The 27,249-nt window shown below is 49.4% G+C and overlaps 1 protein-coding gene across 6 annotated transcripts in view; it reads right to left on the bottom strand.

The window, feature by feature from the left end:
- The window catches only part of LOC149366610 (lysine-specific demethylase 4A-like), a 54,995-nt gene extending 28,017 nt beyond the window's left edge, over nt 1-26,978 (bottom strand). For 2 of the 6 annotated variants that reach the window (XM_089551481.1, XM_089551517.1), the window contains exons 1-11: nt 26,814-26,978; nt 18,204-18,393; nt 16,662-16,961; nt 14,261-14,599; nt 13,864-14,001; nt 9,980-10,158; nt 8,607-8,928; nt 8,006-8,056; nt 5,848-6,012; nt 3,225-3,332; nt 883-1,060 (exon numbers count right to left, since the gene is read on the bottom strand). In XM_089551481.1, the coding sequence (XP_089407607.1) occupies nt 883-1,060; nt 3,225-3,332; nt 5,848-6,012; nt 8,006-8,056; nt 8,607-8,928; nt 9,980-10,158; nt 13,864-14,001; nt 14,261-14,599; nt 16,662-16,961; nt 18,204-18,365 (1,942 nt within the window). In that variant the 5' untranslated portion in view covers nt 18,366-18,393; nt 26,814-26,978. Of the gene's footprint in view, nt 1-882; nt 1,061-3,224; nt 3,333-5,847; nt 6,013-8,005; nt 8,057-8,606; nt 8,929-9,979; nt 10,159-13,863; nt 14,002-14,260; nt 14,600-16,661; nt 16,962-18,203; nt 18,394-25,298; nt 25,606-26,813 lie in introns of those variants that run through there. The other 4 variants (XM_089551489.1, XM_089551508.1, XM_089551498.1 and 1 more) reach the window with 4 other exon arrangements.
- Nucleotides 26,979-27,249: the final 271 nt, after the last annotated feature.

The following is a 27,249-nucleotide window of genomic DNA, read 5'->3' as shown; positions in this document are numbered from 1 at the left end:
TTCCTGGCAACTGCGTGAGGTCCAGTAGATAGCGGAGTGCTGTCTACTATGGAATATAGTCTTCATATTTCGTTGAAAAAGATGTAATGACTCGACTATGATGTGCATGCGCAGTACGGTTTTTTAGTTTTAATCTTTGTTCTTCTGTTTTCTGGATTGTTCACTGTGTCCTGCGCCTTCATACACTTTTCCAAAAATGTAATAACAAGTTGTTAGTCAGCGTCTGTGTCGCCTCCAGTCTTCCTTTTGTCCTGTTTACTGCGCTGCTTAAGCATGAACTCTTACCAACTATCACAGTTTTATGTTCTCGTAAACAAATCTTTGCATTTTTTATTTTGTATATCGATGTGCCAGAAAAATGAAAACGCATAGCAGGGTTGACTGAAACTCATCTGCGTTTTAATTTTTTTTTTGTCCTGAACCCGTTTGAACCCGTTTGAACCGGTTCGGGACAGTCCGAACCGGTTCGAACCGGAACGGAATGGCCCTTTGGAGCCGAACCCGGAACTGAACCCGAAAGGCGTGAACCCGAACCCGAACCGAACCCGAAAAAATGCCGGTTCGACACCCTGATCTTAAGCAGCGCAAGACAATCCTGCGACTGCTGCTTTTCGAACGAAACAGTCGCGCAACCCCTGTGACTCGCAAGTGAATTTGTGGGATGTGTAGTGGAAGTCAACAGGACGGCAGTACAAAGCCTAATTTTCTTGCCTTCAAACTGTTAGACCGATCACCATGCTTTATGGCGATATTAATGTTTTGATAACGCCCCGCGTCAACTTCACACACGGGTCGCGTGGGCGTCAACTGTCAAAGTGAAGCACACAAATGGTCAAGAAATGCCCTTTCCCCCAAGCAAAGAGAGAGAAACGATCAGCTCACCCTCATCGCTGCTGTCCTCACCCTCGCCCTTGATGTCGGCTGGGTGTGACGCCTTGGCCTTCTTGGGTGCCGGGTGCAAGGGCTGGCGTCGGACGGCCGTGCCGAAGCAGATCTTGTGTGGCAGGCCGGGGGTGGTGGTGACCTCCTCCTCCCCTCCTACCTGGTACTTGTGGGCCACCTGAACGAGTCCGCCAACGTGAGGTCAGCCTCACCGCAATGCGTGTTGTTTCACACAACAAGGGCGAGGAGATGCAAAACTAGGGGGGCTCTCTAGTGTCGGGAGGTCAACATACATCCAGAGCTAGAGTTGGGTAAAAACCCGAGAACAAAGTGGCAAGTAAACTCGAAGAAGGCCCTCCATCCAGTGGCGTCAGCCTTTTGTTACCACACTGCAGTCAATCGCCTTACGCCTATCACGTCTGCCATCGACAGGTTGCAACTGCTAATGTGAGGACGCCAGGGTCAGACCTAACTTGTTGCAAGTTCGCTTCCCGATTTGTGTGCATCGAGGTCGCTGCCAAGCTCACCCAGCCACCTAGCCCCCGCCACACAAGAGGCATGTGACAAGGACAGACGTGATGGGGAGCTCAAGGACACGCGGGCCCCTACAATTCGGCCTTTTTGGTCATCACACCCCAGCTCCTCTTGTAGTCTGAAAACTTATGGCCAGGGCAGTTGCATGGGGCAGGGATGCTATTGTTTTTTACTATCTCCCTCAAGCTATGCCTCAAGCATCTATTCTCAATGTTTTCTTACCACAGGCTTTCTTTCTTGTTCAGTCCCTCAACACATTGGCAGTTACCTCATGAGACAGATGCAGGTAAGTCTCACTGCCCTGTTCAATTACTGCTTAGTGCTGTATGTCACATGCTTTCTACGAGCGAAAAGCGGTGGCTCTAAAAGATGCTGCAAGGACTGACATACTTTAGAATGTTGCTGCTACTCAAAACACGAGCAAGGACTATAAGCATATCCCGAGCATCTGCTTCCTACACTCATCTGCCGCGACTCCATTATTTCTCTCCCATCACTGAAAAAAAGCTTGGCCTTTTAAAAGCGGAGAGACACCAGTTGTCAAGAACAACCTCATCATGCTGGGAAAACCGTGATGCGAAGGTGTCGGGGGACTTGGGGAACCTAATGAATTCACCCCGCAGGCGAAGAGGTAACAGGGTGTTGCAAACAAATTCATTCAATACAACTCCTATCCCACTGAGTGGTCAACCTAGACCCGAAACACCGCTGCTGTGATCCGATCGCAACGTGCAAGCCTTTCATTAAACTGGTGCCGTATTCGCTGACGAAACATGCACGAGTGTCCCTGCCTGGGCAAATACTGCAGAGCACTGAAAGCTGGAAAATCCAAAAGGAGCTTTATGCAAGGATTTGGTTGACACAGACCCACACAGCACTATCCCATGCGGTGACCACTGCAGCCAGCTTGGCATGCACGCGTTTTCAACTCGGGGCATCGACAGCCACGCATGCAACATTATGGTGTTTCAAACGCTCGCTGCTACATTTTGCGTTAATATTCGCTAAGTGCAGGTTTATGTGCGATAGCATTTCTAGGCAACATTAAGATTTTCTTCTAGAGACGTGCACCCTCCACACAAGGCTTTGGTTACCTAATCAGATTAGGGAATTAGTCTAGTTCAAACATTAGTCTAGTTCAAACAGACTCATCCAAGTAATGATTATACCAACTAGTTTTTAACTAAGCTACACATAACAAAGATTTCAACTGCTTTTGCAATAGTCAAATCATTGCACAATGCTAACGAAAGGTGATACAGGGGAGCAGCTTCTGATGCAAACTTCACCGGGCAACAAGAGAATCACTACGACATGTTACATCCCAGTTTCCTAAAAACAGTTGGTCTAGGTTTATGGGGTTTAACGTCCCAAAGCGACTCAGGCTACGACACACGCCGTAGTGAAGAGCTACGGAAATTTCGACCACCTGGGGTTCTTTAACGTGTACTGACATCGCACAGTACACGGGCCTCTAGAATTTCGCCTGCATCGAAATTTGTCCGCCGCGGCCGGGATCGAACCCGTGTCTTTCGGGTCAGCAGCCGAGCACCGCAACCAAGTTTCCTAGAAATGCCATCGCAGCCCAAGACCGTCAGCCATTAAAGGTTGCAGAAGCCGCTGCCTCTCTTCCCATCATTCCCAAGCAATTTCTTTTCTGTACCACAATTTCGTGGGCCTTTCACGCAGTTTAACCTTTACTCTCGACGGCAGTCCCCGCAGGAACAGGATGCCGAGAGAGGCCAAGCAGCTGGCTGCAGTGGACAGTATTGACTCGGTCGAGTCTCGCAAGTCACGTGAAGGCCCACCTTCAGGGAGGGAAGCACGCTCTCCGACGAGGGGTACTGTGCCGAATGGGTGGGGGGTGCGGAGAGCGTTCCCACGGGCGTCATCAGGGACCACTGGTCGCCCAGGCTCTGGGAAGCCACAACAGCAGCGGCGGCGAGGCATGGCCGCTTAGGAAACAACGCCACCGCCCGGAAAGATGGCGCGCGGCCCAACTTTGGGGACTTTAATTAACCCTTTGCAGTCATAAGACGAGATGCCCCAGTTAAAAACACCCGTCTCTGGCTTGCTTTTCTCGCCCTTAAAGGGGTGGAGACAGCAGATTTGTTTACTTTCATTAGTAAACATAGACACAACTGCTGTTTCGGCATTTTAATCTGCTCCAACCCTTATGCTTGTCAACCCAAGAAGCCAGATAGATGGCGAGTGAGCAAACAGCAATTATAGGTCCGTTCGATTCGCCTGCACTCCCTGCACCAGTTCTGTAAAGTTCCAAGGCGGTGCCACCAGTTCCTGCATTTCAAGTGCAGCTTGGCACTGGCTGCTTCCAAAACGAATGGTCGAGTGCGTCGTCTGCTATCCTTGGCGTCGCCACCAAATTGTAGCCACCAGCGTGGCGCCCACCAACAGCCGCGAACATCCCGAACTGAGTGAAGAATTTTCAAACAGCACATCATAGCAGCGAGGTGTTGCCATGTGTCAGCCTCGATGCAACCTCGCGGCAGCTAAGCGAAACGCACGTGTGTTCTTTTACTCAACACGACTGAGGTGCGCGCGCCGACTTGCATGTCGAGCGATTGTTGCAACAACGTGCATAATGATGCATGCACGTGTGTACTTTTTAGTTAACATAACCGGCTTCGAGTACTGTTATAACTTTACAGGTCCGTCGACAAGCACGGTGGGCAAGAGATGCAAGGTACGTGCCAGCGAGGGCCGCAGTCCTCACCTCCATCGCCGCCTTCTCGGTTGGCCAATCACTTTCCATCAGGGTCACCGTTCTCATCGAGGAGTGGAATCATTTGAGTATCTCCGCAGTTTATCGCAAAGCGCAAGCAAGCCATCGTCGTGCAAGTCGTCGTCCGCTTCCATGGCGGCTGCAGCTGCACCATTTCGGCACTGACCGCTCAGGAGGTGCACAGTTTTGCTAAACTTTCCCGACCTAGACTTCCACAACGTCTGCACTTTTTTTGAAACGAATGGCGTCGTGCAGACGGCGCCATCTTGCGCCACTGAAACGAATGGCGAAGTGCAGCACCGCGAGAACCACCTCACGTAGTGCAGGCGAATCGAACGGACCTTATATTGCAGTTTTGCAACCGTCATGTGACCTTACTACATGTGACGTCATAGCTACTGCTTACCCGCTGAAACCGAAACTACACCAGAGTAGTTCTGCTATTCGTTTACTAGGCACACGGAGATTTCATGCAGTGATCCATGCTTACTAATTACCTGCATTAGTCTAACAATAAAAAGAAAATGGCAACGTTTATAATATGCCCACATATAAGTTTTATTGCACCTGTACATAACAGCTCACTGAACACTTTCTTCCCTCGGTTTTTATTTGTGCCCCAGGGAAAAACACAGGGTCGACTAGAGAACATAAATAAGTATCATGGCACAGCCATGTGGCATCTTCAAAAACTCATGCTTTGCGGAATCACCTCGGATGAGGTTCAGTGACAGTAAAAGTGATTCCTGTGAGGATGAACAATGGAGTCCCTTTGGAATCAAAGGGTGAAAAATGGAAGCAAAGGGTGAAAAGGAAGGTTTCACCACAAAGCACGTAGCAAACACCACGGCCTCTGCCCAAGGAAATGCTCTGGGCACTCAAACAAAAAGTCAGATCAACGCTGAAAGGTCGACAGCTGTGGGAATGCAGCCCGAGCAGATCTTCCGCTAAGCATCTGTACTCCGCAGGGGGAGGGGGGGGGCTTCTTCACGGTGCCTGAAATTTGTGAAATGGTTCCCCGCTCAGCAGCCACAAAAGGGGTGGTACAACTCCTCGACCGCAAAGGGTTAAGGGTGAGCAAACCAGCTTGAGCAGCAACCAACAAAGCAGGTACGGCAAAGAGGCATGCACAACATTTGCCACCCCATCACACTGTCCTCAGAGCTGTGCCACGTTTCGTCGTGCCTGCCTGCTCCTATGCCAAACTGAGGCCACCCAGCAACCCAAGGCTTCTATGAACACAAGTAACACAGGACGCCGCTCTGCGAGGTATAATGAGCCTATCCTGTCCATACCTGTTAGTCCCTGAGGCCCTGAGCACCCAAGCCATGAGCAGCACACCCCAGTGCACACTGACAACCCTTGTCACTCCGCTATAGGCTCAACCATGGTTTTCAAAGGATGAGGGTTATTTCAAGTTCCGCAGCACTGAATCACGAGAAATGTTCCCGTCTTGGTTTCTCGGGTTCTGTGGGCTGTGACTCGGCAAGGCATTCATGACAGCTGCACATGCAATGCAAATCGCCAGCTGAGCAACACAGGGGCCAAGGAAGCAAAACGAAGAATTCCGTAAACAACTGTTCCGTAATCGAATAATTCCGTAAACAACTGTCCGTAATCGTGGCCACGGGAAAAGACAATCACGCAACAACTGTCGTTCTGCTGCCACCCCTAGAGGCGAGACTCACCAGAGCGGGCAGCTCAGTGCCGCGGTTGAACGTGCTGTCGCCCTCAGGGGGTGGCTGGGGGGCCTCCTCCGAAGACGAGGCGGGAGCCACGGCTGGGGACGCCTTGAGTGGCTCCAGCTTGGGGGGTCCCGCGTGTGTCAGGGGCTCAACCACAACACTCAGCTCCTGCAAAGGAGAGAGGGTCTCTGTCACCGGTCTCTGGGATGAGCTCGCAGCGCAGCACACACGAACGGACGTGAAAATGGACCAATTCCCACACTGCTCACAGCACCCAGACAACCGTTTCCGAACCACCTCTGGCGCTCATGCTAGTGCCAAACATGGAACATGTTTCAACCACACCGTGGCTTTTAAATGGGCACTTCTACTGGCGCGTTCACACCTGGGCATTTCGGCGGCGAGGGCCAGCGAAATCCGCCGCCGCCGAAATGCTGCCTCGTTCACACTTGCTGGCCACCACGTCTCCACTCGCCATCTGTGTGTCGTCTGCTCAAGGCATACTGAGATAAGAGAGGTTAATCGATGCTGTCTATATGCCATAACCGTGTGCGTGCTTACGTATGCTAAAATGCAGCCATTTTGCTGGACGTTAAGCCATTTCTAACATTTTCACTTTTAAAACAGAAGTACGACGACATTTAGCCTAGTGGCGCATCTGGTGGTTAGGACGGGAACCGTTACTGTCAACAAACCAACACCCCTCTTAAGACTAGGGGCAGAATTGTAACTGTAAATAAAAAAAAGTGAAGCAAATTTACTAATCGTACGTTTTTCTATGGGCAATAGGAGATGAAGCGAAAGACCGGTGGCTCATTTACGGCCAGTGAACGCGCTGAAGAAGGCAGCAACGACGACGAATCCAGTCCGAAGCGAGGAGTCATCCATTGAAGGGCGCCGCCATGTTTGTTGCCATGGGAACGCAACTTCGTACTCGACGCCCTATTGGCCGATGAGAATCAGCGGAATTTCTTCAGACGGCAGAATTCGGTCCTGGACCGATCGGGCTTTCCGCTGGGTATTCCAGCAGAATCTCTGTCGCGGCAGCGGATTCCACTTGCTCTCGCCACCGAATTCCCAAGTGTGAATGTGCCTTCCACAAGCACCATATCCCATTCACCAAAGGTTGCTCTTCAACAAAGAGAACAAGCACTTTTTTTTTCTTCCAGACAGAAAGGTGACAGAAACATGTGCTGCATCGAAAAATTGCAAACTCCAACACTAACCAAGAAGACAACAATGCCTTTTCTTATACAGTCGAGCCCACTTATAACAAACCTGACGGTCATGCGATTGCGTTCGTTATATCCAAAGTTTGAAGTAAGTGAACTGTCCATATAGCAGCCAAAGATGCTAAGGCCCTCAAAAGTGGCCTTTATTTCTTACAAAACCGTGCTATACGTGCCTACATGTGCAAAGCATAGCCTGCCATGGCTCTTTCCAGGCTCTCTAGGGCGGTCATTTAATCCTCGCTGAGGCCCCTGCAGCCAACTATCAAATTTAGGGATGCGATATAACTAATCCTGGTTTAAGCGTCCACGGCACATCGTGGCAGGTTGGCCTGGCAGTAGGGCAGTGCTCATAACTGGTGTTCACTTCATCAGTGCACGTGCCTCTGCGGTTTTGTGGTCCACAGGAACGCAGCCATCCGAAGGAAACGTCTGGCCAGCTATGTATCAAAGAAGTGTTGCCCCAAATCTACATGCGTCTGGTCACGTGTTCTCGAGCTTCATCTGTTGTTCATGGGTTCATGCAGAAACGAAAGTAGCGCAACGCTCGTGGCACAGAGTGCGTCACTTGCACCGTCCGACGCTGCCTGTACACTGTAGTAAAAGATGGAGCCGACTGGGCAAGCAATGCATACCACATGACCAGCATGGCCAGCAAAGAATTCAGAATTCTCAAATCTCTGTCTGCTCTTAGTAGATCCACGAGCATGCATCAATAGCTTCACTTTTGATGATGCCCCTTCCTCGCGCGGGTCGACTGCCATTGCCCTTATACATATTTTTGACGGTAGCATCGCGCCCGTTTGTAATAAGCGAGTGTTTGTTATATCTGCGGCCGTCATAAGTGGGCTCGACTGTACCACCAGCTCAAATAGTAAACCGCTGGCCTTCTCCATTCATCCATCACCACCCATCCAAGTATCTTTACTCACATCTGCTGTCTCGCTATCTCCAAGATTGCCCTCGTCGCAATTCCTGGCATCCTGCAGGATGTAGTACACACAGGCTCAGTGCAATGCACCCACGCGACGCCCTACATTTTCACTGACCATGAGGCACCTTTGTTCCGCATTCTTTAATTATCAATCCACTTGCGAATGCACTTTTTTTTCCCTCCTCTGAAATAGAAAATAGCTGGCCTGTGACGGCCCTGCACACTTTTAGGTGCTCAGAAGAAGCCATTATTAACACAAAATGAAACCAACAAGACAGGATGACAGGGATGGAGGAAGTTTTCAGTCGGCTTCTCGCGTTCTCACAAAGCTCTAGGATAGTACCAGTCGCAAAACTGCCTCAAGACTTTGCTATTCACCCGAGGTTACTTCGCAGAGGTTAATTAATGCCCCATGTAGCACGACCGTCTGTTAGCATCCAAATTTCCAGCCAACCACAGCACCAAATTTTGACAGGGCTTCCATATGGGAAGTTCTTTATGGGAACTGGTCATTTCCCACCCCAACCCCCCCAACACCCCAGCCCCCAACACCCCAGCTCCCCAACCCCCAACACCCTAGCCCACAGCCCCCAGCTCACCTGCACCAAGCTGCTGTACTGGCTAGGGTTGCCGGCCCCCTTGGTGGGGGAAGCATCGCTGCTGTTGGTGCTGCTGGTGCGGGGCCGGCGGGGCCGCTTGGCCTTCTCGCTGCCACCCTGTCCCCCCTTGAGGGGACCCTTGCGCTTGGCCAGCGACCCCTTGGAGGGTCGCCGTGCCTTCTTGGGCTCCTCGTCGCCCTCCTCATCCTCCGGGTCGTAGATCTCTGTGCCGTCCGTGTCCCCACCCCCACCCACGGTGTCCTCTTCCGGTATGAGGCAGCCCTTGTCCAGAATGGGGTGCCGCTTGGACTTGGACTTGATCCTGCCACCAACCCCGAGACAAGGCAAACCAAACAGGAACACTCACACCGATGCTGGCGAAAGAGGTCGTAAAAACAGTTATGCACGTGATTGATTGGTTTGTTTCTGGGTGCTCAACGTCCCAAAGCAACTCAGGCTATGAGGGACGCCGGAGTGAAGGGCTCCGGAAATTTCGACCACCTGGGGTTCTTCAACGTGCACTGACATCGCACAGAACATGGGCCTCTGGAAGTTATGCACGTGAGAAGATGTAGTCAGATGGGATGAAGAATATGTTGCCATTGCAAAGGATGCAAAAGGTCCAAAGATGCTTAAGGCAAAACACTCTGGACTCTGAAAGCTGTCAGCAACACAATGTTACTGACAGTGAGCTTTTTTTTTTTTTCGTAGCCTATCGAAGGATCTTGGGCTACCCTCTGATAGTCTCCCCTAAAGCTGCACCACAGAATATGCAGAGCAACCTGGCCTCAAGCGGAGTGTGCGTTCAGAATCAATATGAAGGTTATCACTTTAGGCTTAACCTCCATGAATACAGCAGAATTTCAATATGAATTTCAATATCAATTTCATGGAGCCGTGAAAAATATTCCTATCACCCAAAATCGACAAAATCCGTATGCAAAGGCATATGGATTGGCATTCGCACATATCTGTTTACAGCTGACAGAACTTGTTTATGTCAGAGCACCACAGCTCACCGCTCGCGCTGCGTACTGCACGACTGGCAGTTGCAACATCAGTGATGTGCGGGCTGCGTGTCAGTACGTAGTGCTTGAGGAGCGTTATACGTTATACGTACGATACGGGGGTGCTACTGTACTGCAAAACCACCAAAGATAGCACGTGACCACAGCTGGGCCCTTTCTTGTCCTCTATTCTTCACAGCCACTTTTACCGAAGAACCAGGAAAGACTTCTTGGCCATTAGAAAACCAATTCCGCTAACACTTATTCCAGCTCCCCCAGCAACGAGACGCCCAGTGGTGCACAGCCAACCTCGCAGCACAGTCGCCCACCGACCGCACCCTAAGCAAAGCACGGCAGGTCACTCACAGGGAGCGCAGCATGGCCATCTCGAGGTGGGTGGGCGCCCGGGCAGCCACCTTGCTCGTGGGGTCCTCCGGGTGGCACCCGACGTCCTGGCCGGCCAGCCACAGCTCATACCGCTCGGGCTGGAACTTCTTCACAAAGAGGTCCATGCTGATCTTGACACAGTCCTGGCGGCACAGGCACTGCACGGAGGGGGAAGGAGGAAGGGTTAGTCCACAAGTCTTCCACGGATTGCCGAGGGCAAAGTCCAGCCCAGTCGCGGTGCGAAATCCGCCGCCACAAACACAGACACAAACTCAACCCACCCCGGTGCTATGCCACGGGGCACAGCGAACAAGCCAGACCAGCCAATGTGCATGCCAGTCTTGTTACGGTAGACTCAAATGAACAATGGGTGTTTGTTACAGTAGCATGCCGTATCAGTCCCATTCAGCAAACCACGAAGTCAGCCATGTAAGAAGAAGTGTTGGCTTTCCAGTCTCAATCAACTAAAGTAACTTGCAATGAGTGCAAAGTGATATGTGAGGCTTGATCCACCAAGGCTGCACATGGGGTATGAAAAGTTACTGCTACAGAGTTTCAACTACACAGGTTCCTGTAGTGTGCATTGACATCACACGGCCCGCAGAAATTACAGTCGACGACCGAAAATTCGGACGCCTGATTTTTCGGACATGCTTGATTATTCGGACTTTTTCGCGGCACCGCGACATGGCCCATAGAGCCAATGTGTAAGAGCGCTTGAAATTTCGGACGCACCGCAACTGACCACTCGATTTTTCGGACCTCATTCGCACTCGCCGCCAGTACCCAAGCCGCCATATAATGTGTACAGTGGAACCTCATTAATTCAGACTGCAGGAGATATCGAAAACTTGATCAAACAAAACGAAATTCAAGCTTAAAGGGAGCCTCTTGCGATGCTGAAATTCTGCGCGAGTCGGCACATTGCGCTCGCATGTTTTCGAATTCGTACTGTCCTTGAATGTCTTCCGCCGCACGAACTTGAACCGTAGTCTGAGTTCACGGAACTCATCTGTGCCGAGTCTTTAGTCCCGAACACGGAACGCGAATACGATCGCGGAGGCTACGCGCACGCCGTGGCTTCCGCGATCGAAGCGCGCGGTGCGCCGCCAGATCTTATCGCGGCCGCGATCTGCTCCGGCGCTGCGCCGTTCGCGGAGGCCACGCGCGCGCACCGGAGCTTCCAAGTGCCGTCTATGGATGGTGCCGTGATCATTATCATCAACATTTTTCTCGGTCGCGATTTTCCGCTGTTCACATCGGCATCAGTATCGCCAGCTCCAGCCTTTCGTGGCGTGTCAGCATGCGTGTTAGCGCGTTCGCCGTGATAGTGGCTTTCGTGTGCTGCTGCCGAGCTTCACAGTTTTAGCACGATGGGCAAGCACCTTAAGCTACACGGCTGGGAGTTAGCTCTCGAACGCGGTCGGTAAGCGTGCGGCGGGCGGGAAATTCGACGTGGCCGAGAAGTGCGTCCGATGATGGTGCAACCAAAAGAGAAACACAAGCTGCAAAAAGCGCGCTTTCCGAGTCAAGCCGTGCGAGTTTCCTGAACTGGAAGAAGAGCTGCTCCTCTATGTGATGGAATTTTGGAACAACGGCTACGCGTTGACAGCGGACATGCTGCGCGGCTTCTTTTGGCATGAGCGTGCACCAGAGCGCAGCACCAGCTCAGGAGTCTAAATACTTCGCGAGTGACGATTGAATGTAGAATAAATGTCGCTCATTCCATGGTTGGTGTGTTTTTACTTAAAATTTTTTTTTTTTTTCGCATATCGCGCGTATGGGCCGCACCCCGAAAATTGGCCCTCGAATCTGGAAAAAAAAAAGTGCGGCCCTTATACGTGTTTATACGGTGTTTCGCACGGCGAAATATAGTCATGAGGAGCTTTAGAATGTGTGCAATACAATTGGCCGCTTTCTCCGGCATAGTGGTACCGTATTTACACGATTGTAAGTCGACCCATTTTTCAAAATTTGAAAATCCGAAGTGGGGGGGTCGACTTACAATCGAAACCAAAGCATCACACTATAAATAAAGGCGAGACAAACGAGACAAGCGTGGTTGCATTTTTTGCTGCGCGGCTCCGTCGCATCGTTCTTGCCTTGAGCAGCTATGTCAACGCGCAGAACCGGCATCCCCGCCCCGCGCGAGGCGGCCCGCTGATGGTGGCTGTCGATAAGAAGCAAACCAGCACCAACCCACTCCCCACACGTGGCCGCAGATTGCGTATGCTGATAAGCGGCGGCGGCCCGATAACGCCTTCGCGGTCTCTTAATTTTTTTTGTTTACTTTCAACCGCGCACTCGGCGCCGAAGGGAGCGTCGGTAGTTGATGGAAAGGCTGCTGTTCCAATCGTGGCGGCACCCCCCCTCCGAACCACAGCGGCACCAGGGAGTGTCGGTAGCCGACGGAAGAGCCGACGCCGCTCACGCGTAATTTCTCTCTGGCTCTGACGCATTCGACTACTGCCGGGCGCGTTTCACAAGTTTTTAATGTAGTGCTTCGTCATTCGTCATTTGTGCTCCAGGTCTGATAAAGGCCGATTCACACGACGGACCGTTCGCCCGCGGCCCGCGCACTACGTGTGCATACGTCAGCACTTTGAGAGGCGCGCTGGATGCATGGATGGATGGCGGCCGACAGCGCGCCCCTCAAAGTGCTGACGTATGCACACGTAGTGCGCGGGCCGCGGGCGAACGGTCCGTCGTGTGAATCGGCCTTAAGCGACCGGCGCTGGTTCGCGGCTGCATTCAAGATGTCTGTCATTCTTTATGCCGAAGAAACGAACTGCGCGCCGGGCCGCAAGTTCGACCTTCGCACCGAGTGATACAGGAGTGGCAGCTACAATGAGGCAAAATTTTCAGCTGTTCCTCGCGATGTCATGATGTGGCTTTTTGCGAAGTGCAGGATTTCACTGCATGACGATGCTAGAACGACGAGCTGTGGGACTGCAGCAGCGATGATGACATGACGACGGCAGCGCTAGCGAGGACGATGGCGCAAGTGTGGACGAGTAGCCCAGTGACTAAGACATTTTTGTTTTGGAATGTGCCCACGGGCACTCCCGCGTGCGGCAGACGATAGCGGCTGGTGATCAGCGGAGGCCACAGGATAGTACTGTCGCGTTCTAGTTCTACTAATAAAGGCCAAGTTTAAATGACCTCAAGTTTTTTTTTTTTTCACAATTGTGATGTGGGGGGGTCGACTTACATTCGAGTTGACTTACAATCGTGTAAATACGGTAATAAGTTCGTGATTTTTTCGGTGAAATTTGATTTTCCGGACTGCCCGATTTTTCGGTCGTTTTCGCGGCCCCTAGAGAGTCCGAAAGATCGGTCGTCGACTGTAATTGCATTTAGCCACCACTGAAATGCAGCTGCTAGTGCCTGGATTTGATCCCGAGTCCTCAACGTTTCCGGGTCACCGCAGGGAGTTAAAGGCACATAGGAAAATGCCACTGGACTCCATAGCGCAGGCCCAATGCAGGCAGCACATTTTGATCTCAGATATGAGAGGCCAACAAGCATGGGCACTTTTACATCTGTTGTTCATTGCAGTATGTTTTGTTTCAATGGGGTACAACTACAAACCCACACAAATAAAAACACTGCACACGCTATCAAAACAGCAGCAGGAATGATGCTCAGGACATTTTGCAAGCAAAGGTGACAAAAAGTGGGAGATCTTTGCCGACATCAGGAACTGCAGGAAGAAATCTGACCAAGGATCTGCTTTTTGAAGCCCGCAGGTATGAGATGCATAACTGAACTCCGATCTCAGTTGAAGGATCTAGTGTAACCTAGCATTAAAGAGAAAAAGGAAAACCCGAAATGAACCCAGCCAGTAAAAGCATCAGCCTCACCTGAGAGGCCCGTTTGCCGTACTCGATCCAGCGGGGCAGAGCGAAGTTGGTGGACTCTGCACAGTTGAAGCCATGGTTGAAGCCCGCATGATACCCGTACGGGAAGGTGATCATGAATTCCCCAGGCTCCTGGGTGATCTGAAACAAACAATGCAAGCAATACCCCAGTCACCACATGCACTGACATTCAGTGTAGTCCTCATCACTGGAGGGACACAGTTGTCTACTGTGGCCCTATCACTCAGGTTTGATAAAGCCAAACATCATAAATCAAACTGCACACAACTAGAAGAAATTTCTGGCACACACTGCATTAGCAAGAGTGGAGTTAGCTTCTTCCCTGTTGCGCAAGACAGCTTCCCCAAGAAGTTTTGCGGACGACCAAGGGTGCACCCACCTTGTTGTAGGGGATGGAGTACTGCCGCAGGATCTGGGGGGAGATGACGGTCATCTTGTGGCGCAGGAAGGCGGAGCACTCCTGGGCCGTGGAGTGGAAGAAGCCCGCGGCCAGGCGCTCCAGCCGGCGGCCGTGCTCCGGAGGGACGCAGTACCACGACTTGGGCGCCCCAAAGTGCAGGTAGTTGATGGAGTAGAGGTCCATGTCCTCCGTGTGCCACGCAAAGGTCGTCTTCCACATGCCAAAGTAGAGGTAGGCCGTGTTGACCCCCTCGATCTTGATGCCATAGTCCTGGCCCACCAGGTCCAGGATGGTGTTCAGGTGGTTGATGTTGAACTCCTGAAGGAATCGACATCAAAGACAACATAGCCGTTCACAAGGTGCACAGCCACGGCAGAGAGCACGGCTTAAACAGACATTCTTCTCGTGTAGAATTTAACTTTGTGAATACAGTACACCCCTGACGCTCCTTTTTTTTTCACTTGTCCTAAACATCGTGCAAGGCTGAGATTCTAGTAGCCAAAAATTTCAATGCATCAGGTGCTCGCCTAGTTCAAGCAACAAGTTAGATTCAGCACAACCTGTGCAAGACCCAAAGAAACGACACGAACATAAAAACGAGAAAGGATGATACCAGATCATATCTCTAAAAATTGTTAGATATTAGATCAAATTCCTTCAGTCCTGAGCACCTGTGTTCTGTAAAGCGCTGTTCCACCGAAGTGCCTTACGGCCTGGCTCTTGCACCCACCATGGTACACTAGTGGCTAGGAAATTCTGCAGTCAGGTGCTCGACCGCAGGTTCAGTTTACAGAAACACTGGTTGCATTTTGATAAAGGAAAATAATAAGAAAGTGCCAGATAAAAGTGCTTCTAGCAGTAAGAATTCTTATGGGACTCTCGGTCACAATGTTCTGAACAGACCAAATGGAAATCTGAGAAGTGCATCGGTATTTAGTGTTTACTCCAAATCTGACAAACCGCTACAACCACTCAAGCCAAATGTTGCCCTGAATAGATCCTCCTCTCAAAGTAATGTCGGTATCATCATGCCGCATACTGTCCACACCTAAAGGCATCACTGGATACTAGCCTGACCAATATGGTACAGAACGATCATGTCAGTGCCTGGCAGGTGCTCCGCAGCACAACCACAAAAACATTATCTACATCACAAAGCACACACAGTGCATCTGCATCCTTTGCTTCAAAGATGAGTGTTCTGACATTTGATGGGAACATGGTGTTGTGGTGAAGCTGGCCAAACAGTACAAAGAAAAGACTGACAAACGTTTACACACAGCCGCACAAAGCAACAGCCCAACAATAGCTACTGCACACGCCAGTAAAGGAGGCACCATCACACACAAAGTACACAGTACCAGCTATCCTATCAAACTGCCCCTCCCCTCTTGCTCATCCTCACACTTCACCGTACTACAGACATCTACACCAACAACAAGGACTCAGAGGTTTGTGCCATTACCGTATTTAATCTAATCTAGGCCGACAGTTCTTCTAAGAACATAAGGTATGAAATCCTTAGGTCGGCCTAGATTCGAGGATTTATAGCTAATTCATAAAACACGACGACAAAGCCTCAAAACTGTAAAAATAGCGAGCAGGCAGTGCTGCCATGAGTCTCCATCAGATGACAGCACTGTAGCCATTGCTACTCGAAGCAGTAGCCAAGAGAAGCAAGGGTGACTGTCCACCATTTTGAGCACGCTCACTGTTCGTGCAATGTCTCGATGGGAAGCATGAGCACATTCATCGCTTGTCCTAACTCTGCCTTCAATTAGAAAGTTGTGCTCATAGCAGAGCAGAATCCAAGCCGGGCACGGCTGTGGCACCGATAACAATGTTCATCATTGGATGTGGTAGCCTGACCACACTTTTTGTTTGCGCTCCAAGTCGAAAGGCCTGAACGGACCCACAGAAAGGCACTTAGGGAACCAAGGCAGTTTTGTGGCAAATAAATGCCATTTATGTTTTGCAGTGTCAATTCTTTCTTTTGACCAGCTTACATTTGACGACAGAATTTTTTTTTCTCCTCTGTCCTTTTAATTTTTGGGTGTCTGCTTGAAACTGAGACTGGCCCAGATTCGAGTAAATACGGTAGCAGGTATCACTGTAAAAAAAGGCCGCCACCGTCTGGAAGCCGTTGAAGTAATGAGCGTTAGGTGTTTGGCTTACTAGAATTGATATGCACGCGGCGGGTGGTTGTTTCTACAATGCTAATGTAGATGGTGCTACAAGTCTCAATGCGAGATGTGCTGTTTTCTAGTTGCTGCCCCAGATGGCGCTGTGATCTCGAGTGGTAGCAGACACCACGAAATCTCGAAACGCAATGAGTAAGAGCTAACGCTCTTAAAGAAACAGTACATTAGGCCTGGCTCACCTTGACACCCGGGTCGTACAGCGATCCGGACACATCAGCACCGTAGATGGGAGGGTTGAAGGCGATGTTCTTCCAGTACTTGCGCTCCAGGTCCTCGTAGTCAAAGTGGGAGGGCGTCTTGTAGCGGTCACTCTGGGCCAGCCGCCTGAACTCCTTGACTGTCATGGCCTTCTTCTGGATGTTGTACTGCTGGTACAGGCCCTGGCCACCCGACACCACTTGCGAGATGGGCGAGGGGATCGTCATGACGATGTCGTCGTAGCCCCCTTTCCGCGGGATCCACTCCTTGGGTGGGATGATCTGGACGCGTAAAAAAAGAAACAAACCCCGGGTCGATCGTTCAGTACAAAACACAAAGAATGGACAATGGGCAGGCTTCCGCAAAAGCAGCATGGCAGAACCGGAACACAAACTACAACTCTGCCTTTGTCAAACTACCCAGTGGTTCAAGAGTAAGCTTCCACTGGTGCATGTGTGTAGCCTCTGCAGAGGCTAGCCACTGCTATAATGCTGGCAGCCACTGAAATGCACTTTGTTCTCTAGCAGTGTTCCTTGTGCAACTTTCTTGACACATCTCAGGTACGTTGCCTTCTATTTTCACATTGAAACACAAGCAACGAAACCGTGCAGCATTTATTGCTTGGAAAAAATGAGCACTTCTGACCAGCACTTCTTTCAGATATCCACCCGTGGGTCAAGGGCAGTGAAGGCAAGCTGAAACTATTAGCCTACTCGAGCTCCAAACAAAACCGAGCTACAGTCCAACAACTGGTGGCCGCAGGATAGTTGGCACAACACTTGAAGCATAAAGTGCTTGCACAGCTAAAGAATACAGGGGATGTATAAAAGTGAAGAACAAACATGTGAAGGTATAGGTATTTCCAATAGTAAAGGGAACAGTCAGTTGGCACACAGGAACAAATCCTGTTAGTCCTACACTGATTTTGAAAATACCTTCCCGAAGAAAACTATTTAGGTCAATGGAAAAAGTGTGCTTCCCACTCATACTCGGTGTGTAATCCATGCAGGTCATGCGTTCCCTTTCACACTGCAGCTACTAGCACATGGTCATTTGTTTGTTCTCACCAGCTTAAGCTATGAAATTAAAAGTTGCTGGTGGGCCGCAGTGCTTGTTGCATTTATGCACTTATATACCCTAAGGCCCTTTTGCTTTTGGTCATTACACAAGGGAAAAGAAAAATAAGGGAGGTAGACTGCATATGTATAAACTCTGAAGAGAATTCTGAAGAGAAAGATGAACACAGCGCTCTGTTCGTCCTTTTGTGTTCGTCCTTCTTCTCTTCCTACTTCTTTTCTTTGGCCATGTGCCATTGCGCTGAAAAACTACTATGAGTTTAAATCAAGAATGCCAACTAGCCCAAGAACTCTTCTGAAGAGAAATTTGCACAGAGGACAAAGTGATAGGTTATAATAAAATCGTACAGCAGTTTGCGCGGGAAAGGCATTAAGAAAAAAAAAGCGTGTTCCTGTGCCAACGTGTGCCGTGTTCTGTGGCCACACAAGGATCTGAGGATACAGTACCTTGGCCAGACCCGCCTTGTGGGCCCCCTGGGACTCCATGTACTCGAGGTACCTGGAGAAGTCCTGCATGTCGTCCAGCGTGGGCCGGAAGACCATGATCTTGGGCACGCTCGAGTTGCCACCACCACCAGTGGTGGTGCCACCACCCATGGGCCTCTCCATGACGGAGGGCCTCACCTGCCTCCCTCTCCTGGACAAGACACACACGCAAGAGTTTCAAGGGTCAATGAGCAGTGGTCAATGAGCAGCAAAAGCACACAGGACACAGTGTAGACGGAGGCTCCAGATTGAAAAACACAAAGGAAAACAAATTTATGGCTCTGAGTAAAATCAACTCTGGGCCTCCATCTGGGTACATTGATGTTGGTCCAGCAGGAAAAGATGCTGGGAAAAGATGACTTTACTGCCGAAAAAGTTTAACTGAAGAATCTGCCACCAGAGTCATCGACCTCAAAGAGGACTAGAGTTTCAAGGATCAATGACCAGTGGACTTTGACGTGCCAAAGCAAAGCACACAGGACACAGTGTAGATGGAGGCTCCAGATTGGAAAACAACATAAATTTATCATTCTGAGTAAAAATCAACTCCATGCCTCCATCTGGGTGGGTTGATGTTGGTCCAGCAGGAAAAGATGACTTTACTGCTGACAGAATTTAATTTAGGAATCTATCTGCCACCAGATTCAAACCAGTGAGATGACACCAAAGAGGACTCCATTGTAACAGTTCTGAAGTGAATGGCAGTATAGATTACCCAAGCAACACAGGTAATCGGCCCAATATTGGAAATTGATGGCTTAACTGTGGTCATATGTAAGGCTGGCCTTTGATGATAAATCCGATATTGGGCCAGTTATCTGTGCTGCTGGGGTAGCCTCACGGATCCGCACCCAAAAAACAGTGCCGACAATGCCCACATTTTTTATTGCATAAGCAATACTGCGCCAGGTTTCGAGCCATCGCATATCTCCTGGCGGTGGCCACGGTTGACGGCGTCACCACTAAAAAAAAAAAACTGTGTCGAGGCTGGGAATCGAACCACGGCCTTTGGCATTTGAGGCGGAGACGCTACCACTCCGCCACGAAGGCTCAGGGTTTGAGCATGAATAAAGGCTCATCTAGTGAATGCATAGGTCTCATAAATAGAATAAAAAAAAAATACAGAATAAAAATATTGCGCCAGGTTTCAAGCCGTTGCCATAGCAACCGTTTCAGCCGCGCTCCACCAGGCTCCACGCTGCTTACGCAACCTGCCTGGTTTAACCAGAGCTAAACCTAAGATAATTTTTTTTAACCTTTTAATGCTTGTAAAAGCTACATTTTCAGTTCAAGTCGTGTCTCCGTAGCTAGAAAATGTAATTTACCAACACAGGTAATTTACCAACAACAATCAACTTGTCCTTGGTGTCCATTCAACCTTTATCACCAAAGGTTCTACATCACAGTGCACTGGAAGCCCAGCACACAGGTTCTGCACTTTCCCACCACCAAAAGTGTGGCTTTTCACGGCCAGTCAGGATCATGCTAAGCAGACAAACACTATAGCAGCTGAGAAATGACAGTGGTTGCCAAAATTTATGCTACAAGCCTTTTATTTTGATCTTCACTTCCCAAAATAATTTCAGATGATCAGGATAAAACCTTCATGCTGTAACCATCAACTGCTGCTGTCTTTAAACTGAAAACAAACCTGACTTGCAGGAGCATAGCGCACCTCAAGGTAACGGCACAGCAAAAAATTGCTGATGGTTTATCTTTTGTTAAATCTGGTGTTTACGTAAGCGAAAGCTTCCTTCCCCTAAGCCAAACTATGAGTCTCGTCACTGCTTAAACCACAAGCAGCACTCTTAGAGTAGCCAGGGGAATGAAGCTTTCACTTACACACCAGGTTTAACTAAAGATCAGCCACCAGCAATTTTTTGTTTGACCTTGACCTGACCTATGACCTTATGGGCCACCTTGGTGTAGCACCACAGCAATACACCATGCCTCTACTGTGGTTTGACCTCTAAATTGCTTGAAGGTGAAAACCACAAGCGCCCCGAAGAAAGCTTTTGCTTCAAAACTGCCATCACATTTCCTGTCTGCCCCACCATCCCACCACCCCCTTATGAGGGTGGCAGAAGCCCAGCATTCCCCCCATGTACTAACAAGAAGAAGCCCCCAACCCCTTGAACCAAAAACTGGAAAGCTTTTAACACCTTCAAGATCAACCCATTCTCACAATGGACCCGATTCCATCCAAAGCTGGAAAATGTAGTGAGGGCTAAAGCTGCTTACACTGAAGCAGTGGGCGTGCTAAAATACCTTTGTTATTAAACGCCATTTCATGCTGTTAGTAGCAAATAACTTCGTTATGTTTCAACACCAGTAATGTCCGCCAACACCCTGTCATCCACTATATCTGCCGCTTTGTAGAAATTAAGTCCCGCACAACATCTGTCAAACGGCTTCCTTTACTTTAAACAGTTCTCTATATTTTATGCATGCCACAGTTAAATTTTCTGGCCACCCTTCCAAAAAAAAAAAAAGGGCCTACAGCTACATCAAGATAAGGGCCCTTATTTAAATGATTATGCCTATCTGCATAGGTGTCAAAACAAACAAAAAAAGTTGCAAGCTGTATGAATGTCTCCCATGCATACAAGTGGCAAGATTGCACTCAGAATGACTCTAGAAATTGAATGCCATCCCTTTCATGCCATTCGGGCCACAGGTTTCATAGAAAAAAATGACTTGAAAAAATTAACGTGAATGACTTCATAAGGCCTGAGGCCTTACGAAGTCTTTTTGACGCATAAGAAAAATTGCACTAGAACTGAATACTGCTTCAAGAAGTACTACGAAACAGTTGACTGAATGAAAAAGCTCAGAAATTTGTCATTTTTTTTTTCCCCCACCAAAATCAGCTGCGTCGAATTCTTCACCTGTGCTTGTAAAAACTTGTAGAAAAACCAAGGACTTGCCTATCTTGCCCATCAAAGAAAGATAAGGACAGGCTCAGTGGTTTGTCTGATTGTTCAGTAATTATCAGCACACAAAAATACGAGAGACATAGGTAGACAGCTGTCTGTCTGCTGGCACTCCGCTTAAAGGTTAAAAAAAAATCACACAAGATTTCTTGCCCCACTTCGTAAATCTGCTGGTGGGAGCTAGGCTAGCAAGTTTAGAATGCGTGAGCAGTAGAGAAAGGGACGACTGTCGTGCAAAGCCCACCACCTCTCCTCGCTTGGCCTCATTACGCTGTAAGATGAGAAGCGGAAAGATGGAGTGCATCTGTCAGGCGAAGGACAAACTGCACACTTCGGCACTTGAGTTCTGCGCCCCTTAATGCAGCAAAGAGGAGAAGAAAGTTAAGAAAAAATCGAACACACTGGCTTTGAACAACTAAAACTGACCACCTCGCTCCTACTGAAGTCCCTATAACTGCCACTAGCAAAAATATCCAGATGCATAGCCTCTAACCTTAAAGGAACATTTAAGCTCAAATTGAACCTGGCAGTGGCAAGGAGGTTGCATTCATTGAAAACGCCAACTTTATAAGCTAGACAAGCTTAAGTTAGTTTAGTTTATGGAGGCTTAACGCCCCAAAGTGACCCAGGCTATGGCCGTAGTGGAGGGCTCCGGAAATTTCGACCACCTGGGGTTCTTTAACATGCCCTGACATCGCACGGTACACGGGCCTCTAGAATTTAAAGCTTAAGAAATGAAGCACAGGCATTACCAAACCCACCACTGGCCGTGGTGATACACAGCGAAGTCAGGTCAGTCTTCTGCATGTGGATCTCCGAGGCTAGGCCATAATCATAAGTCTGACTACGCCCACTGCAGGGCCAACGCCTCTCCCGTGTCTCCCCCATTAACCCTGTCCTTTGCCAGTTGCGGCCACCCTATCCACGCAAACTTATTGATCTCATCTGCCCACCTAACTTTCTGCCGCCCCCTGCTGCGCTTGCCTTCTCTTGGAATCCACTCCGTTACCCTTCAGGACCAGCGGTTATCTTGCCTTCGCACTGCATGCCCTGCCCAAGCCCCTTTCTTCCTCCTGATTTCAACTAGGATACCATTAACCCGCGTTTGTTCCCTCACCCACTCTGCACTCTTTCGGGCTCTTAATGTTAATCTATCATTTTCCTTTCCATAACTCGCTGCGTAGTCCTCAGACCACACTGACAACGGGTGACAATAGAGCACTTGTCATCACTGAGGTTAAGAGTTTGATTCAAGTGATGGGGGGAAAAAAATGCCCTTCCCATTTTTTAAAATCCCTTTTTCCCTCCACTAAGTGCACCTTTCGCTGCCAAACGACCACCAGCATAGCCACAGAGGGCCAAACAATCGAATTTTACCAAGACCAAACACTGGCTGCACAGTTGCAAGGATGTCCTTGCATTTCTACACGACAAACACGCGCAATCCATAAGAGAGAAAGCATGAATGGAGGCTGTCCGCCATGCTATCTCCTACCCACGAGTGCATTTTGCGATAAGCAGCTTTGCCGCTATCCCTGCCATTGTGCGCTACTCTGCAATTTCACTGCACTTTCTTCACGCTATCTCCACAAGCACCAAACACAATCGACAGCAGTTCGGAGACACGCTTGCATCTCGCGTGACTGTGCTTGACACACTGGAATGCAAAACAATACTTAATTATAAATATCCTCTTCCACGCCTGCACGAATTATTGGGGCCAAGCGAAAGCCACTAAACATAAACAAACAACGCGTCCCTTAAGCTCAATACCAAGAAGGATAATGTTACTGTCATTAGAAGAGCAGTTTGTTTACGGTCCGTTTACAGAGTTTAACGTCCCAAAGCAACTCTAGCTATGAAGGATGCCGTAGTAGACGGCGCCGGTTAATTTCAACCTCCTGAGGTTTTTTAATGTGCACTGACATCACACAGTACACATGCCTCTAGCATTTTGTCTCCATCGAATAAGACCGCCGCAGCTGGGATCAAACCCTTTCTTTAGAACATTTAGACCTGCTAGCCATTTCTTTTGACTCTCAGAGCAATGGCACCAAAAAGCAAAGTCCTAGAGCTGGATGCAGGCAATTGGGATGCCGTGGTGGAGTGACATGGATTAATATCAACCATCTGGGGTTCTTAACATGTGCTGACATTGCGCAGCACATGGGTGTGCTGTGCATTTCACCTATCAAGGTGAACTAATCAGGAAATGGTGAAATACTTCATGTGGGTTGCTCACAACACTGCAAACAGTTTTAATACACAGCTACCTACTGGCAATGATTACCGAGAGCCAGCATTTCAACTACCAACCCCCCTCCCTCAATCTACCTTTACCCAACAAGCTTCTCGCACAACGCATCCCAGGGAAAAAAAAATTCAACGATATTTCATTAACTCTCCAGCTACAATACGAACTGTATACAAGAACGAGCAATATGTCAATACTCCCACACATTACCGCCTATTGAACACAAGCTGCACAGAGGCTCAGCTTAAAGGATTGCATTGATGAACAGTAAAACAAAACAGCCTTTGGATTAACACTGAAATATCGCATACATGAGGCGCGACGGGTGGCTGACAGGCTACTGTGCACATCACACAAGGCTTCAACTAATACTGAAACTGCTGGAACGAGGATACATTGAAGTCTGTTCCATCAGCGAGGCAGAAACAAATGAAATAATAATAAGCTGTGCACTTCCTCCTAATCCAAGGAGGCCAGCTATCTACCCTTAACAGCCATGACCGGCTTTTGTACTACCAGAGTCATTGTCCTGATACTACGAATGTCATTAAGCAGGATTAAGAACTTCTACGGTGCGTCCATAGGCCATTGCTTTTTTCTTTACAGCAGTATTCAGTTGCGTGAACGCATCATTTCTATTTACTACTGCTCCCTTCACTGATAAGAGTATAGAGGGCAAAACGCTAGTCTAGAACACGTTCTGGGCATTTTTCGGGCTGAACACGGGGTATCTATAGATAACATTCGGCTAAAAATGGTCTGGAGTCTGGACGTAAGCATGTGCAGTTAAACTTATAGGATTTCGTTGTCATTTTTTGACTTCCCGGTCGCAGCGGCTTTGGGAGGTGCGGAACAGACAGTTCGCTCGTTCTAGACATGCGTTTTGCCCTCTGTACCTACAATGCAGCTCAAGTCAAAGGTAACTAAACGCTATTGGTATCAAACTAAGAGAGATCAATAACGGCGTACGGAGACGACACAGCGGCCCCACGCGTTTCCGTCATTTCTCATCTCGGCGCGCTCACAAGATCGCAAATTCACCAGCGACGCAGTTTGAACACAGAGGTCGAAGATAAGACGCCAAGGGTCAAACGCACCCCCCCCCCCCCCCCCCCCTCTCAAAATACCAACTGCCAGCTGCAGAAAAAGATGCGAAGGCGCGCACATTATCTATCGCTCTAAAAGCCGTATCGACCGGCCGAAAGCTCGGAATCAACCGAAAGCGAGGCGTTATCTTCCGAACAGCGCGTCAAGAACGAAAGGAAAGCCAACGTCGCTGTTAGCAGAACAACCTGGCTTCAGATACAATCGCGTGCATTTCTTCGGCACAGCCACACGGAACGCGTTCGCGGCGTCATTGAGGCTTCGTTACTTTTTTTTTAAAGCTAAAACAGTCCTGAGACAATCGGTCGCAGAAATACGTGTGTCGTTTCATGTTCCTGCGGTAAGACTATTTTAGTTTTAAAAAAAGTACGCGGAACCAATTAAGAGAGGCACGCACAAAGTTTCACAGAAGAAACGGAGGTTGCGCCGTTAATTCTACGAGGAGAACACTGAAATACTACGCAGACGACTGTTCGGTAGAGCACTGAAATACTACGCAGACGACTGTTCGGTACCGTTCGCATAGAGACGCCCGATAACCGCCTCCAATGCTTCAGCAGCTAGTTAGAACTTTAAAAACCTGCAATATTCATATCGTCCAGATGCGAACCTCCTAACCCAATTCCACGATGCGCCGAAAGCGACGCGCTCAAGATTCGTCTGCGCGCATATCTTTTTCTCCACCACACAGCGCCCGGAAGTTTAAGATTTCCAGCTTCCCGTATAAATTATACACTCAACCTTTCTCTTTTCTCAGAGACTTACCCGATGCTGTCTCCAACTCGGAAGTAAAAAAAAAAAAAATCAACACTGCGTTCAGTGCAAAATCGTCACAGCAAACACAAAACGAGAAAAAAAAAAAAAAAACCCGGAACGCGCAAGGCCGTTGCTAGCCGCTCAAGAAGCACCTCCGTAAATGAACACGCCTTCTCCAAACACGCACACAAAGAAAAGCCTTCCCGACCTCCTCCTAAGCAACGCACAAAAGAGACGAACCTATCCTAAATAAGAAGGCACTTCGTTAGTCAAAAGAACGGACAGCGAGGGTAATAAAAAAGACAATAAAAGCGATCAAACAAAAAAACGACCTCCCTCCCCTACCACCTAGACCGCTGCTCCTCACACCTAACAATACGAGAGGCGCAAAAAAAAAAAGAATGTACCCCCGCTCCCCAACAAGCCCCGGCTTCCAAACGCACTTAAAAGCCTGCGGAGCAAATGAAGTCAATAAAAAAAAAAAAAAACGGGGGATACCGAAGGCCCCTCCTCCTCGACAGGCAAGCCTGACCAAGCCGAACGTTCGGACGCACGCACACACACACACGATTAGCTAATCCACGCGAAAAGAAATAAAAAGCGCACGTGGATTAACGCGCGTGGGAGAACGCGCGCAATAGACACAAAATAAGAAGGGCTCCCAAAACCGAACGGGGAAGACAAACAACAACAATACAAAAAAAGTTCACATCACAAACACAGGCAAAATGGCCGAACGAAGCCAAGCGTGCAGTAGACCCCCCCATCCCCCACCACGACAGCCTTCTCCCCCTCATGACGACTGCCACCACCTCGGTTTCACTGGGGCAGGACGGTTATTTCGTCCCGTAGCGACTGCCTCGGTCGCTGTAGACGCTACCCAGCACTCGCGAGGCTCGGACACAGCTGCGATCTCAAAGAACGCCTCCGTAAAGGCCACGCCGATGGTGGTTGGGGCAGATCGGGGCGTGCGACGCCGAAACCGAACACACCGTAGTACGCGTACAGACGCTGTATCACATTGCTCTCTCCGGAGATCGCCGCGATCGTCTCAGCTGTTGGCTGCGCTTATACTCACAACAACGCGTCACGCGCTTAAGAAAGCGAGCAGAGTTCTCTAAAACAGTTGTTGCTTTAGCAAGAATTTCGGTGAAATCGTCTAAACTCGAAGGCGACAACAGGCGAAACGGCATCGCCGCCGGTTCAGCCGAAATCGTCAAGCTGGTCGGATCCTTCGGGACAAACAGAAAAAAATCTCCGTGCTTTTTTTCAACGTGGCGCTCATCGAAAGCGGATCGGGAAAGACTCGAACCTGCTTAGCGTAACGCAGCTTTCCACACACGCGGTTAGGCCCGCAAGTTACGGGCGATCAGCAGGCCGCATCCAAGTTAGAACGAAGCCGTGTGTGTGTGTCTGTGCACTGCCTGTGCATAGGAAATAAGCGCTAAGCCTAAGCAATGGGACTCCACCGGATAGCTCCGAAGACACCGCAGCGAACCGCAAACGTCGGCGATGGTAACTTACTTTTAGATGGACGTCGCTGCCCGCTTGTTATCCTCCCGCAGTTCACTCGGGCGACTGCTTCTCAAAAACGGGGAAATATCCGCCTTGCGACATGAAACTCCGCTTGTCAGCACCACACGACCGCCAGCGAAATACGACCATGTTGGAACGAACGCCGTACGCCGTACGCCTTCAAAATATTGCGCGTCTCGAGAAATAGGTCCTAATCTAGTTCGGCCTTTCGCAGACAAACAACAAGTACTAAGAGTTCTGTGCTGTTTTTTCTCAAAGACGCAACAAGTCTAACGTCGCCTAAAGCTTCCTTATCAAATTCGTTTTTTTTTTTTTCATTTATCCATACACACCTGGGAAAACAGTGCGCGGCGCATTGACACTTATTCGGGGCGAAGTTCGGACTGGCGCTTCGCAAACTAGTCGTTGGAACTTTTCTTGCAAG

The sequence above is a fragment of the Amblyomma mixtum genome, chromosome 1 (genome assembly GCF_055824585.1).
Source record: "Amblyomma mixtum isolate Tamu chromosome 1, ASM5582458v1, whole genome shotgun sequence".
Lineage (NCBI taxonomy): Eukaryota > Metazoa > Arthropoda > Arachnida > Ixodida > Ixodidae > Amblyomma > Amblyomma mixtum.
This window is presented reverse-complemented; position numbering and strand designations above follow the sequence as displayed.